Source organism: Aptenodytes forsteri, unplaced genomic scaffold (assembly GCF_000699145.1).
Source record: "Aptenodytes forsteri isolate BGI_AS27 unplaced genomic scaffold, ASM69914v1 Scaffold354, whole genome shotgun sequence".
Lineage (NCBI taxonomy): Eukaryota > Metazoa > Chordata > Aves > Sphenisciformes > Spheniscidae > Aptenodytes > Aptenodytes forsteri.
This window is the reverse complement of record NW_008795043.1, coordinates 781737-795647: the sequence shown is the minus strand read 5'-3', so window position 1 is coordinate 795647 and position 13911 is coordinate 781737. Positions and strand designations below refer to the sequence as shown.

General features: G+C 37.6%; 1 protein-coding gene across 1 annotated transcript in view; it reads left to right on the top strand.

The window, feature by feature from the left end:
• Window positions 1-13911, top strand: part of CWF19L2 (CWF19-like 2, cell cycle control (S. pombe)) — a 76986-nt gene that overhangs the window by 31740 nt on the left and 31335 nt on the right. Inside the window, exons 10-11 of the mRNA XM_009276952.1 lie at window positions 11667-11789; window positions 13073-13210. Of these exons, the coding sequence (XP_009275227.1) occupies window positions 11667-11789; window positions 13073-13210 (261 nt within the window). The remainder of the gene's footprint in view (window positions 1-11666; window positions 11790-13072; window positions 13211-13911) is intronic.

Genomic DNA, 13911 nt, shown 5'->3' with positions numbered 1-13911 from the left:
GACTTACTTGCTTTGTTTTCTTCAGTTGGGTGTTAATCGCTATATAGCGGTTTGTACGTTTGGTGAGAACAACTGTGTACTTTGCATATTTAATTGGCCTGAAGTAAAAATTCATGTTCCTTAATTAATGGCAACAAACAATTCCCCTCTTGTTCTGTAAATACACACTATCTTTCTTTGTTTCAGACTGTAAATTATATTGTTTGTGTAGCAGTCATCACAAGACTCAGGGTTAGTGACTGAGCTTCTTCTCCAGTTTCAACTTTAACATTTAATAACAAGTATCATATTTAAAGTACTTTAATATAAATATATTTTAAACCTATATTGTACTTATATAAATAGAGATAATATATCTGATGATAATTATTAATGAATAATTATTATATTACTATCACCAACATTTCTGTTTATAATATAGCTTAATATGTTTAATATTTAATAACACTTATTTAATAAGTCATTAATTCAGAAACTTGAGAGGTTTAAAGTAAGCTTGTAATACCATACCACTGCACGAAGAAATAATATACTCTCCAGATATTAAAAGCAAGTTAAAACAGAAGCAAAAAGCCAGACTCAAGTGAATCTCTACATAAAGCACAAAAAGATTATTATTGCCTCTTTTATGAAAGGTGGTAACAGTTCCTGGGAATATTTGTAAGGTCTCCTGGACTATTTCACAGTTTGTTAGTAGACAAGAAAGTAGTTACTCCATTCTTGTGCTATGCTGAATGGCACATAGGTGTTAGTGTATACCATGTCATATAGTTGTAGGAATGCAAGTCTATAAATGTGGAAAGAAAATATCAACAGATAAAATGAGTTTTAAGTACAGTCTTTCAGCTAGATCAGTATCCACACTCCTTTAAGTCCTTCAGAAAAGTCTAGTATTTCTGTGAGTCATGGCTTTTCCCTGCAAAGGCTCTCTCCAGTATGCCACATTTGTTCAAGTGTAGAGGAATTCTGTTCTTATGCTTGTGTGAGTTTGTCCATAACAAATGTTGGATGCATCACCCCGTAATTCCCAGAATCAGCCTTTGGTACATTTTAAAGGTTTATGTTGTAATTGCCACCCTCTATTTTTTGTACTGAGACCTATTTAAGTGATATAATGCATGCTGAAGGATGTGGACATTACGTATTGGAATTCTTTTTGGGAGCTCTAGTGAAAATCATCTCTTCATGGCAGCTTGCTTGAAAACTCCTTTTACTGATATGTCGATTTAAAGATGATTCCTAAAGTTTATTCTGTTTTTAAAAGGGGAAAAAAAAAAAAAGTTGTTGAATAGGAAAATCTTCTATTTAGAATGCAAATAATTTATTATTCAAATGTCATCTTCTGATACTGCTGTAACCATTTGATCATCTTTTTTTTTCTACCAGAAAGCTTTCTGCTTCTGATGTGTTTAGAAATAGCTTTAGAATTTATTGTTAGTAAGGTCCTCCTCAAAATCAACTTTTGCCTTGCCATTTTATGTTAATACAATTAACTTTTTTAATTTTTGCTGTGTTTTTAATTCAGTTCTATTTAGGCAGGATTTTGACTTCTGAAAGATGTCTTTACCTCTAATAACATCTTTACTTTTCTGAATAATCATGTCTGGCATATTTGATCCATTGGATTCATCTTGGTTCATAGTATGCATTTACTTTTAGTCTCTAACATGACTTCACGTTAGTCTTCCTGCTGTCCATAATTATTTTATCCTTTTATCTGCTCCTTTTAATTTCTCTTTGATGGACCACTTCTTTTTTTTTTACTTTGTCTTCTAGTGGTAAATATTACTATAATTTTTTGCCTTTTTTTTTTCTCTGGAATAGTAAATCTAAATACGTTATGGTCAGTCTCATATGCCTTGTGTCAGGACTCTGGACTCTTCGAAATTAGGAAAAAAAACCCTCAGAAACTTACAAAACCCACAAAAACCTGTCAGCTGTAGGGTTCTGACTCAAAGAATTCAGTATGTATTATATCTAAATGTTTATCCTCTGCATCATTTCATGTTGTGTAAATGAGAGCCTGCTGAAATCTGTCATTAGAACTTACTAATACCTTATTGTCTCCCTCTCTAGTCATTGTACACATCTATGGTTCTTAGCAGTTTTCTAGTTCTTCTTGTTTTTTTTTTTTAAAAAAAAAAACAACATGATAATGATTCTATATTCTTCTTAGGCAACTGTACTGTTGTTCTACGGTCCTTAATATTAGACGAACCTTTCTAATACCTAACTTGCATTTCTTCTGCAATTTAAACCTTTTTGTTTTCCTCTTATTCATCACATATTCTGTTTGCCAAAACCTTTTGAGTCTTTGCAACCTACCAGCACGTGTTCCCTAATTTTGTCTTCCTTCTCTTCCAGCTCTTTCTTTTTAAAGAACTTTTTCTTGTCCTCTAGTCATTCTTCCTGCTTTTTTCCAGTTTCTCTCCTGTTAAGTTTGTGTCTTTCTTGAAGTGTAATGCCCCAAATAGGGTGTGAGGCCATCTGAAGTCTTGCATGTGGAAAAATGGAAGTATTCCCACACAAGTCAGCTTATACTGGTATACATCTTGTATATATGTTCCAGTATAATGCTTTTTTTCCCCCCAAAACATAAGTTTACTTGGTTTGTGAACCATTCTGCATCCCCAAGATCAGAGCATTCACCTGGAGAAAAGATCATATCTAGAGAGGACTACTTCTAAAAACAGAAGCTTAACAGCAGTGTAGTGTTTGGTGGCAGCTACTGAGTTTTATATCATGCTAAAATAACAAAATGTTCTAGTGCTATGTTCAATTGTGAATTGCTTATTGCTGGAATAAGTAGACAACTTTGAAGGACCTCATGGGATGACATTTATTGGGAAGCTGAGAAAGTGATTTTTGAGGCAGAACTAGAGCACCTTTAAACAGTAAAAAGGTGGGAAGGAAACATGCCTATTTATGTGGATGATGATTAAACATGGAAATAAACCATTGATATCTGTATCAAACATGATACTTTTACTTTAAAACATTCCAGAAGCATGTCCAAAGTCATACTTTTAGGTCAGAAGTTAAACATCATTTATGGGCAGATTTGGTCATTTTTCTTCTCTCAGTCTACAAAAGGCTTTTTGCAAAATTTGGGGTTTAGGTGTTTGATTACTGTATTGTATTTTTGCTTGATCTTCAGCCAGGTATTTTAAGTTTGGTAGCAGCCTATGGGGAGTGTAATATTTGAAGTGAAACAGTTGACCCTCCTGAGGATGGAAACTTAGTGAAGAATTTGGTTATCAGATGTGTTAAGAGAAAGGAGAAACATCTGAATGGTTACAGAGGCAGCTCTATTTTATTAAGTTCCCCCCCCAACTCATTCCATGGTTCAGATCCAGAAGATACTCTTCTACTGCCTGTATGCTGTGTGGCATGCAGAAACGAGAAGAAAAAAGAAAGTGCAACTGTTGTTAGGATCTAACATTTTGAAGCCCGTCTTCAAAGGCATATAAAGTCTGTTTTTCTTACATGTAGAACACCTTGTGAATTCCATTCATTTTGGGAAAATAATAGGCTGCTTAACAATGGCATCCTTTTTGAAATGTCTGTATTTTAAAAATTTTAGTGAAGACTCTTAAGTCTTGGGATGGATGTTTTAAAAAGGAATTAGATGCTTGTAAGTTGACATAAGAATCTGATGTTTGCTATTCTGTGCAGTTGCTGCAGCATTGCTGTTGTAATGTCTATTGTCGTTAGTGATTTATCTTTTTGAAAAGTCATGTATACAATGAGGTGAAAACTTAGAGACTGGGAATGAAAAGTTGCAGCCGTTCTTTGTGGAAAATTCCATCCCTTTTCTTGTCTCAGCAACACAAAGATGTAGGGAAGGAGGGACCTGATTCACATGAAGTCACCATCTTTTTGGAGACTCCATAGGGGCAGCAGGCCCCTTCACAGTTTTCAGTGAATAATCTAACAAGTAACCATTTCTGAAGGGTCCTGTTTATGTGAAATCCCCAGTCAGGCGTGTCTTTCCACTCGTTCAACTCCTCTTACTTGCTGCCCCTTCTGCATGTGGATTTGACTAGTCTTCTTGGGAGAGCTGCTGTATCCCTGCTTGGCCACATGGGTTTGGTAGGTTTGGGACAAGGTGTTTTTTTTGCTTCTACAAAGGTCTGTTTCGTTTCAGACTAATTAGCAATGCTCTGGATTTTTGAGTTTTCACTGCATCATCTGTGGTTGTCTTCAGCTTCCGAACTTGTAGAGTTATCCAAGTCTTTAAAGAACTAGGGCATTTGTCATGTTTCCTATGATATGTTCTGTTGGTGTTAACTTAATCTTTGCTTTCCCTATCTGCTGTGTATACATTTTTAAAATTATTCCCTGTTTCCTTTCTACCTTTTCGTACTGCTCTTTTTATGATTTTTCTCGACATGATTATCTTGTGTTAAGTCTAAAATATTTAGCCTGTGAGTGTATTTGTCTTTTCCACCATTTCAAATAAAGTTTTGTGCTTGTTTCAACCAAATGTTGCAGATGGGTGAGTTTCTTGTTGTCAAGTGAAGTATTCCTTAGGAAACACTTTTCCCCCCTCATTCTGTTCTTTAAAACTTTGCTTTTTCTTTGAGTTTCCTCTTCCCCAGCTCCTTCAACTGTTAAAACTTTTTCTACTGTCACAGTACTGAGCCTTGCTAAGTCATAGGTTGTTTAAGCATAGCAATATTCACATGTCTACATATTTTGTGGGTTGTATTCCTCTTCCCCAGCTCCTTCAACTGTTAAAACTTTTTCTACTGTCACAGTACTGAGCCTTGCTAAGTCATAGGTTGTTTAAGCATAGCAATATTCACATGTCTACATATTTTGTTTGGGTTGTATTTTTTTTTTTTACACACAGAAAGAAATGACCAATGCCCTAGCAACTTGCATCGGTTACCTCTTTGTTGTTATATTCAGAATACTCCATTTGCATTTATATCCCATTTAAAAGTGTGGTGTACATCCTGCTGCTTTTTGCTCATGTTGTATTCTTTCTCCACCCTGTTGTCCTTTGTCTTTGCTCATCTAATGCTGATTGGTTTTTTGTTGTTGTTGTTATGTTTTCAAATTAATAGTGCTTTTAATGCTGTAGCAATAACTAGGTCTCACACCTGTCTGAACAGCATAGTGATGACATGAAAACACAGTGCCCCCCCCCCGCCCTGGGTTGTCTCTATCTCTAGCCAGGTTTGACCTTTAGCATATGGCAAGTGTGGGGTGGAGGCACACAGCCTTTTTTCCCTATTGCGATGAATCACCGCTTCTTCCCTTATCCCCTCCCAATAGAGAGAAAACACTTTATCTTGTGAAAAAGTAACAGCTGAGGCACGTATCTGGCTGATGCTGGAAATAAGTAGTGTTGTATGTATATTCTCTGAAAATATCATTATTGTTATTGGTGCCAGACCAGTGTTGGACATCTTGGTTTGCTTTGCAAAATGAGATTTGCCTTTGGTGATATAGAAGAGTGAAGTTTGGCTTACCTAGACAGCTTTTTGGTCCATAACTTGAACCTTTGTGTGACTTTTCTGGGAAAAATGTAATTAAGCTGTTGTAAGCTAGCATACTTCACTATCTACAGAATTTTCAGACTTTATTGGGGTTTCTGGGACAAGCTTTCATTAGGTCAGGATGGCAGATGTAAAGCAGACATCAGTTGTTTGGTGGAAAAAGGCTTCAAATTGAGATTAATAAAGTTGTTTATAAGATTTGACAAAGGCTGTCCTAATATCACCAGATTTAGTGATGTCCCCATTATTTGCTCTAATTTAATCAACCAATTTACCTAAACAACTTTGTAGTGTAATCAAGAAGCTCTCAGGCTTTTTAATTTTTTATTCTTTTCAGAAAGTTAAATACTTATTTTTCTGGTGAAGAATTTCTGCCTTTTTTTTATTTTTATATATATATACGTGCGTGTGTGTATCTTTATTTAAGTCTGAGAACACCCCTATGAAGTGGGAATGTGCTATTGTCCCTGTTTTGGAGGGAGCTAAGCTGACCTGGCTCTTGACAGGACATCCATCATCTGAACGGACGTCCATCAGCTGAAAAAGTAGTAACTTTCATTCCAAACAAGAAGGTAGTTGGTGGGAGCAGATGAAGGTATGGGAAGACTGAGGGCTGGGCGCATGAAGGGAGTGATAGGGAACAGCACTTAGCACTCCTGTGCTTTACTTGTAGGCAGCTGGCAACAACAGTGTAAGCTGCAACTCTGAGTACCTAGAAATGGAGTTTGCAATAGCTGAGGTGTAATGAAGTATTTAAGCAGTCATTTGGGAAATGGATATATTCATTCTGCTCCCTGGTATTTTGTCTGAAGGACTGGAATCCATGGGAGTGCCTTCATCACTGAGCTATATGATAATGCCCCATTTTCATACGTGCTGATAAATTCTGTCTGGCTTAATGAGTCCTCCATGTCTATTCTTCACTCCTGCTGTACAGGTATTCCAGGCCTCCTCCTCCTCCTCTCTGCTTGGTGGGTAGAGAAGTCATGGGAGATATATTTGTAATCTTCCTGAGCTGCATTGAACTTAAATGAGTGAACGATATTCCTCCAGAATATTTTTACAAAAGGGTATATTTTTCTGAATTAAATCTGTGGCCGCAGCCCTTTTTAATGAACTCAAGAGTGTTAATAAGCACTGGATCTGAACTAAGTCAACCAGGGATAAAACTTAGGGATAAGGGTGCTTAGTCCAGGCATTCTGATTGGGTTTGGATATGGAATAGATGTTAAGCCATCCGTCTCTGACAAAATGGAGCAGTTTTGGGCATGCTTGGAAGCATAACTCAATATGACTCTAGAACTCCACTGACAAAAACTGAGGTGCCCATAAGATCTTAAGTGCTGAAGGGTAGACTAGGAGTTCAGGGATTACACTTTTCTGTCCAAACTAAGATGAGCTCACTTGTAGGTAATTCCTTGAGGCAGGTGTTTGCTTCTGGTCTTACAGTTCTGAAGATGCCCAATATAATAAGGATTTACACTATCTGGCCAAATGTTCCTATTGTACAAGGAAACTGAGGGATCTTCTCTGTGCTCATACAAGTGATAGTGATTTTACTATCCATTCACCTGTCACTGGTTGACAGATTGAACTGAAGCCAGGTAATTGGCAGCTTGCTTCATGGGTTCTGATAAAGAAAAATCAACATTACCAGTAGTTTTCATATTAACCTTCTGTATCTATGTCTAATGGTAAGGACCACTCTGTGAACTTCTTTCTTTCTGATATCCAGCATTTAATGTGTTCACAGCTGTTCTGTTTTTCCTCTTTGTAATATAATCTCAGAAGAACTGTCAGTCATAACTAATAGGGGTTTTTGTTGGTGTTTTTTTTCTCTTCCACCCTTCAACTGAAGTAGAGATTAGGAGCATAATGCAGAATGGACATGCACTTTTTAATGATAGCATCCCTATGTAAGTTGTGACGTGGATCTTGTGATACCTCTTCAGTGGTGATCTGCCTTTCAAGTTTGAAATGAAAGTTTAAAAAACTCAAACAAACCAGAGGACTAGTTCTGGGTCCTGCCTTCTATTAGTTTGGGTCCTGGGACATAGTGCTTTATGAACTCCAGTACTGCAAAAAGTAATTGTGTTCAGAATGCTGATAGAGATAATGACAGGAAAATGACACCGTTTATCTTAAGTTTCTTATTGGTCTTTATTCATTTTAAACAGAGGATGTATGTCAGGCAAAGGATTCAGTTGACTGCACTATTTCTAGGTCAAGTAGCTCCTGTTTAGAAGTTTTGAACTCTTACACCAGTTATAATAAGCATATTAAAGAAAAAAGAAAATACATAATCATCTTTTTTTTGGCTTATAGGTCATAAAAAAGGTCTCCGTGCTTTGTCAGGTAATAGTAATTGTGAAATAGCTGGTAAGATGTGCATTTAGCGCTGTTTGTCTCATTAACAGGTTAGCACTTGTTGACCACAATAATAACATTAAGCAAACTGGTTTTTGCTAAGAATAAAAGATTTCTTACTGATACTTGTTGATTACAAGGAAAGCAAAGGCGATGTGGAGACTTGCAAAGCTCTACATCCATTGAAAATAAGCAGTTGTATTATGTTCTATATAAAGAACACAGGAAGTCTGCTTACAGGCTGTTTTGTATCTGTAATGATGTTAAATATTAAAATATATAGTAGAAAATTGCTGAAAAACTTCTAGCTGATAGTATAAAAGAAGTTAATCTGAAAATACATTTACAAGAAATTAATTTCTGTTTAGTTTTATGGAGGGGGGGAAATGATAACTTTCTATATACATTTGTTAGTATTTGACAAAACTGATTACTTCAACCGTGTTTCAAGGCTACATACTTGTATCATTAAAAAAAATAAGACTTATTTCAGAATTACTGTATTTTGTCTGGAGCTAGAGCAGTTTTGGGAGAATGAATGCTTTAAGCTTGTTTCAGTTGCTCATTTCCCTCTGTAATCTTACTAGTTTATGGGATCTTTTGAAAATGACTATTTCGCAATTCTTCTATGGATAGTAAATTGGTGTAATAAATTGCATGTTCGTGATTAAGGGTAGCATTTTGGCCTCTATACAAAGGCATGAGAATTCTAATCTATGAGATGGAAAACACAGCTCAGGATGTGATTAGCTGGCTCACAAACTCGCTTTTTGACGTGCTGTCAACCAAGGATCCCAAGTCTTTTTTCTACAGTTGCCCCCTAGTCTGTCTTCAACCTTTGCCAATGCATGAGATGGTCCCCGGGTGCAAGATGTAGCATTTGTTTGAGGTTCCTGTCAGCCTATTCTTTCAGGTTGTTGAGCTCCCTCTGAATGGCAACCCTACCCTCAAGTCTATCAACCATGTCCCCATCCCATCCCTATTTGGTGCCTCAGCAAACTTGCCAAGAGCGCATTCTGTTCCATTGTCCAGGGTGTTGAAGTTAAATTGTGTTGCTAGAGATCAACCCCTGAGGAATGGCATCTGTAACAATGTGCTAGTTAAACTATGAGGAGTGCCAGTTAGACTTTGAAGTATTGACAACTACTCTTTGAGCCTGGTAATCCAGACAATTTCCCACCCATCTTGCAGTCTACACATCCCTCCAATTTGGCAACAAAAGTACTATGAGACTGCATTGAAAACCTTGCAAACTTCAAGGCAAACAACATCCCTGGTACTTTCCTTGTGCACTGAATCAGTCATCTCACCGCAGAGTGCAGATTTATCAGGCATGATTTGCCATTTGCAAATCCATGTTGGCTGTTCCCAGTCATCTTGCTGCTGTTCTTGTGCTTGGAAGGGGCTTCCACGAGGACTTGTTCCGTAATTTTTTTGGGACTGAGGTGAGGGTGGACATCCTGTTGTTCCCCAGGTGTTTCTTCTTCACCTTTTTGAAGATGACTGCATAAATTTACCTTTTTCCAGGGGTATCCACTGATCACCACTACTCTACAGATGTGAGAGGGAGAGACCTCTTGTCCAGCGTAATATATGCATCCCATCTAGATCCATAAGCTGGCATATTTCCAGTTTGCTTAAGTGGTCCATGAGTTGATCCTTTTTTCCTGCAGGTAGTACTTCTGTCCTCCAAACTCTGCCGCTAGGCACTGGGGCCTGAGAAGCCTGAGAGCATACCTTGCTGGTAAAGACTGGCAAGGTATTGAGTGTCTTAGCCTCTTTCTGGTGTCCTTTGTCACTAGGTCTTTCCTCTCTTTCAGCAGCGGACCTGTGTTGTCCTTGCTTGTAGAAGGATATCCAGTACGCTCATAGAATTCCTTCTTTTTGTTCTTTGCATCTCTTGCTAGTTTCAGCTTCAGTTGTGGTTTTCCTAATTATACCCCTGCATGCCTGGAAAGTGCTTCTGTGGGTCCTCCTGGGTAACTTGTCTCAGGTTCCACCTTCTGTAAGCTTCCTTTTTGTTTTTGGGCTTCGTTAGAAGTTCCCCGTTTAGCCAGATAGCAGATCAAATGGACCCTTCTCATCCTCTGTGGAGGTTGTCCTTGAAGATCAACCAGCTCTCTTGGGCACCTTTGTCATTCATGACCATCTCTCATGAGATCCAGCAAAGCAGATTCCTGAATAAGCTGACGTCCATTTTCCTATAATCCAGGGATTTTTCTTTATTCTGTTACTTGCCTTCCTCACTTCCTTTAGAATTTCAAGCTCCACTATCTCGTGGTTGCTGCAGCCAAGGCAGCTGTTGACTTCCACATCCCTGATTAGGCTGTTTTTTTAAATTTATGAGTAGAAAATTCAGTAGAGCAACACTCCTAGTCAGTTTGTTTAGCATTTGTGTCAATAGTTGTCCTCAACGCATTCGAAATCTGGATTGCTGTGCCCTACTGATTTTTCTTTATTCTGTTACTTGCCTTCCTCACTTCCTTTAGAATTTCAAGCTCCACTATCTCGTGGTTGCTGCAGCCAAGGCAGCTGTTGACTTCCACATCCCTGATTAGGCTGTTTTTTTAAATTTATGAGTAGAAAATTCAGTAGAGCAACACTCCTAGTCAGTTTGTTTAGCATTTGTGTCAATAGTTGTCCTCAACGCATTCGAAATCTGGATTGCTTGTGCCCTACTGTGTTGCTCTTCCAGGAGATGAACTGGTGGTTCTATTCCACCATGAGGACCAAGGGTAAGTGTGTGAAAGCTTCCCTTGTTGCCCTGTCCTGTGTGTGCCTCTCACCTCACATCTCCAGCACCTCAAGAGCTTGGTTTAGTCAGGTTTAGAAGATACCCTCCTCGTAATTCCCAAATTTCTTTTGGTATGTAGAAGCAGTAATTAAGTACAAGTGTAGTTTATGCAAGACTGAACGTGTTTGCAATCCAAAGGCAAATGATTTATTTGGCATGTATCAGGTAAACGCTTGTTTTTGTTTCCATATATTTCAACACACAGATGATTCAAATATTGTCATTTCTGCCTCAGTCTATAATTTATTTTGACCTAAATAATCAATGTACATCTACTCACCTGTTTCTTCTTCACCATAGAGGGAGATACTTGTGTTGAGCTGTTTGTATTTCCTATTCTGCATATCCTAGAATCAAGATTAAAAAAATTTCAGTATTACGTTGTGATAAAAGTGATCTGTACTGGTGGTAGGTGCAGCGTAGGAAACAAAAGTCTGATCTAATGTAATGTGTTGAAAAGCAATAGCTAATGTTTTGGCTAGTTTGTTAGCCAAGTTTTGAAAGGAAAAAAATACACCAAACAAAAAAAAAAACCCAACAGCCCCAGTCCACAAAAAGCCCAGAAGTGGTAACGTGCTGCAGCTTTTCAGATGGTTTTCAGGAATACACTGTTATAATGGGGGGGGGTTATAATGGTGGTGGTGTATATGCATTCAATATTATCTATTTTAAATCTTCAGAAGCATTGTATTTCTTCTGGGGATGAAGCTTTATGAGCAAGAACCAAGAATACAAACTTGGTTCTTTTTGGAAAGGATTTGTTAACTCTGCACTTAACTAGCTGAGTATATGTTTAATATTCTGTGCATTTTGAATGTGGAAAAGAGTACCTTGTGTAAGGTAATACTGTCTGCTTTGAATTATAATGAGCATGCAAATTGTAAAGAATCTGTTATTTATTCTTTAGGATTTTAAACATTTATTTAGTGTGGATTAGGTGTTTCTTTTGGTTTTGTCTGTATCATCTGTTTTAAAATATATCTTAAAACCTGACACAGGCTTCAAGCTCTCAAGGTGAACAAGTGGTCCTTGTCAGAACAGATCAAAGTGGAAGGGCATGGCCTGTGACCGCACCAACTGAACCACAGGAGCCAAAAGGAGGACGGAGAAAGCGACAGATGGTAAGTTGTACAAATGTGAGTATTGAAGTGTAATTCTGAAATGATTTTGTAGTTTTACTTTTATGATGCCATAATTAATGAGTGTCTCATCAGAATGTCAATAGGTAGTTAAAAAGTTCCTTTCAGAAGATGATTGTAATTAAGTGTTAGAGTACATATTTATTAAGCATATAAGAAGTTTATTTTCAGACTGTTTCCCTAGGGATCACTTTAGGGCTTATTTAAATGCCCACTCAAGGAAAAGTAAGTTTTTCAAGTTATCACAGTCTCTTAGCCAAGTAGTTTATATTACATAAAGTTATGTAAATAATAAAGACTAGCAGAGGTGAATATTTCCAAAATAAGAAAGATTTTACTGAGATACTCAGGACTCAGTGGCTAATTTTCCTTTTCTTCTGATCAAAAATAATGCTACTGCTGATAATAAAAATTATGAACTAATCTTTGTAACAAAGTGCTTTGGGGAACAGTGAGAAGCTTGGAGGCTGGACCAGTGTTTTATTCTTAGGATAATTGCTTGCAACAGTAAATAAACTAATATTTTGATCTTCTTGGGGTAAGAGGAGATGACAATACCTCATATTTCTAGCAAGCATGTTCTTGATTAGTAGGACAGATCAGTTTGTAACACTGCTATGGAGGAGTGAAAGGCACAAGAGGATGAGGAATTGCTTGTCATCCTTCTGTTGTTTCCATTTTGGAAAATGCCATCTTGCTTTATGTTAATGACCATTCCCTATGCTCCTTCAGGATTTAGTTTAGTCCTGCCCTAAAGGACAAACTCTGTTCTCTTGTGCACTCTGTCTAAGATGGCAACGTTTCCCAGCAGAGCTACCACATTTATACAAGTTTTCAGTACTGTCTGCAATTGATGTGTTTCAGTAGTGTCTGTGACTTGTCAATTCAAAAGCTTCTGTAAATAATGATTACTTTTTAGAATATTCCTTTTTTGTGAGCTTAAATGCTCTTTTCCATTCTCCATACTTAACTGTTTCAGTGAATTACTGTACATCTTTCCTGAGTGGTAATGTTATAGCTCTGATAGCTTAAGGATATAGTGATTGTGGGAAGAGGCTATATTTTTATTTAGATGTACTGATCCAATTGAAGAAAGGGGAAGATGTTCTTTTCCTTAGGTCAACTGAAGCAGCAAGCCCAATTGTTTCAGATGTGCTTAGCTTGATTCATGATTCTTTAAACTTGTTGAAATTATTAGGATCTGAATTTTATAGTTGATCTTTCTCACTGGGTTTAATATTTACTTTCAATATGTTTGTTTCCAGGTCCCTACTCATATAGATAAAGAAAGAGTAAGGTATTTTCACGATGATGATAGTATGACCCTGAAGGATTTAGTCAAAAATGAGAAGATGAGAACAGCAGAGGATCAAAACTCACTGTTCATGCGTATGGCGTCAAAGGTAAGGTGTCGTGTGTATGGTGTTTTAATTAAGCATTTCATTACTAGAAATATCAGGGAGGACATGAGGCCTCAGTGCTCTAGGTATGTTGCTTTTGGTTGAGAATTCTGATTGTCTTGAATAATCAAGTCTGTTGTAAGATGGTCCTGGTAGATGTTATCAAAGTGATGGAAACCTGCATGCATGCAGGAAATGTGGTGCATTCAGTTCCATCATAGAGGTGATTGTGCTGTTCCTCTGCCTGTAGAATTTGATGCTTTTGAGGTGAGCACTTTTAGAGTGTATTGTACATTAATACTTACGCCCAACAAAGCAGGTTTTCCCCAGATTAGTGGTGAATAAAAGCAGCATTTTCCTAGTGTTTAGAATGTCTCTTCCATCTAGAAGTTACAAGACTCAATGAGATTTGAAGCTAACTACCTGAGATTCCATCACGATAGAATCATAGAATAGTTTGGGTTGGAAGGGACCTCCAAAGGTCATCTAGTCCAACCCCCCTGCCATGGGCAGGGACATCTTCAACTAGATCAGGTCGCTCAGAGCCCCGTCCAACCTGACCTGGAATGTTTCCGGGGATGGGGCATCCACCACCTCTCTGGGCAACCTGTGCCAGTGTTTCACCACCCTCAGCGTAAAAAATTTCTTCCTTATATCTAGTCTAAATCTACCCCCCTTTAGTTTAAAGCCATCCCCCCTTGTCC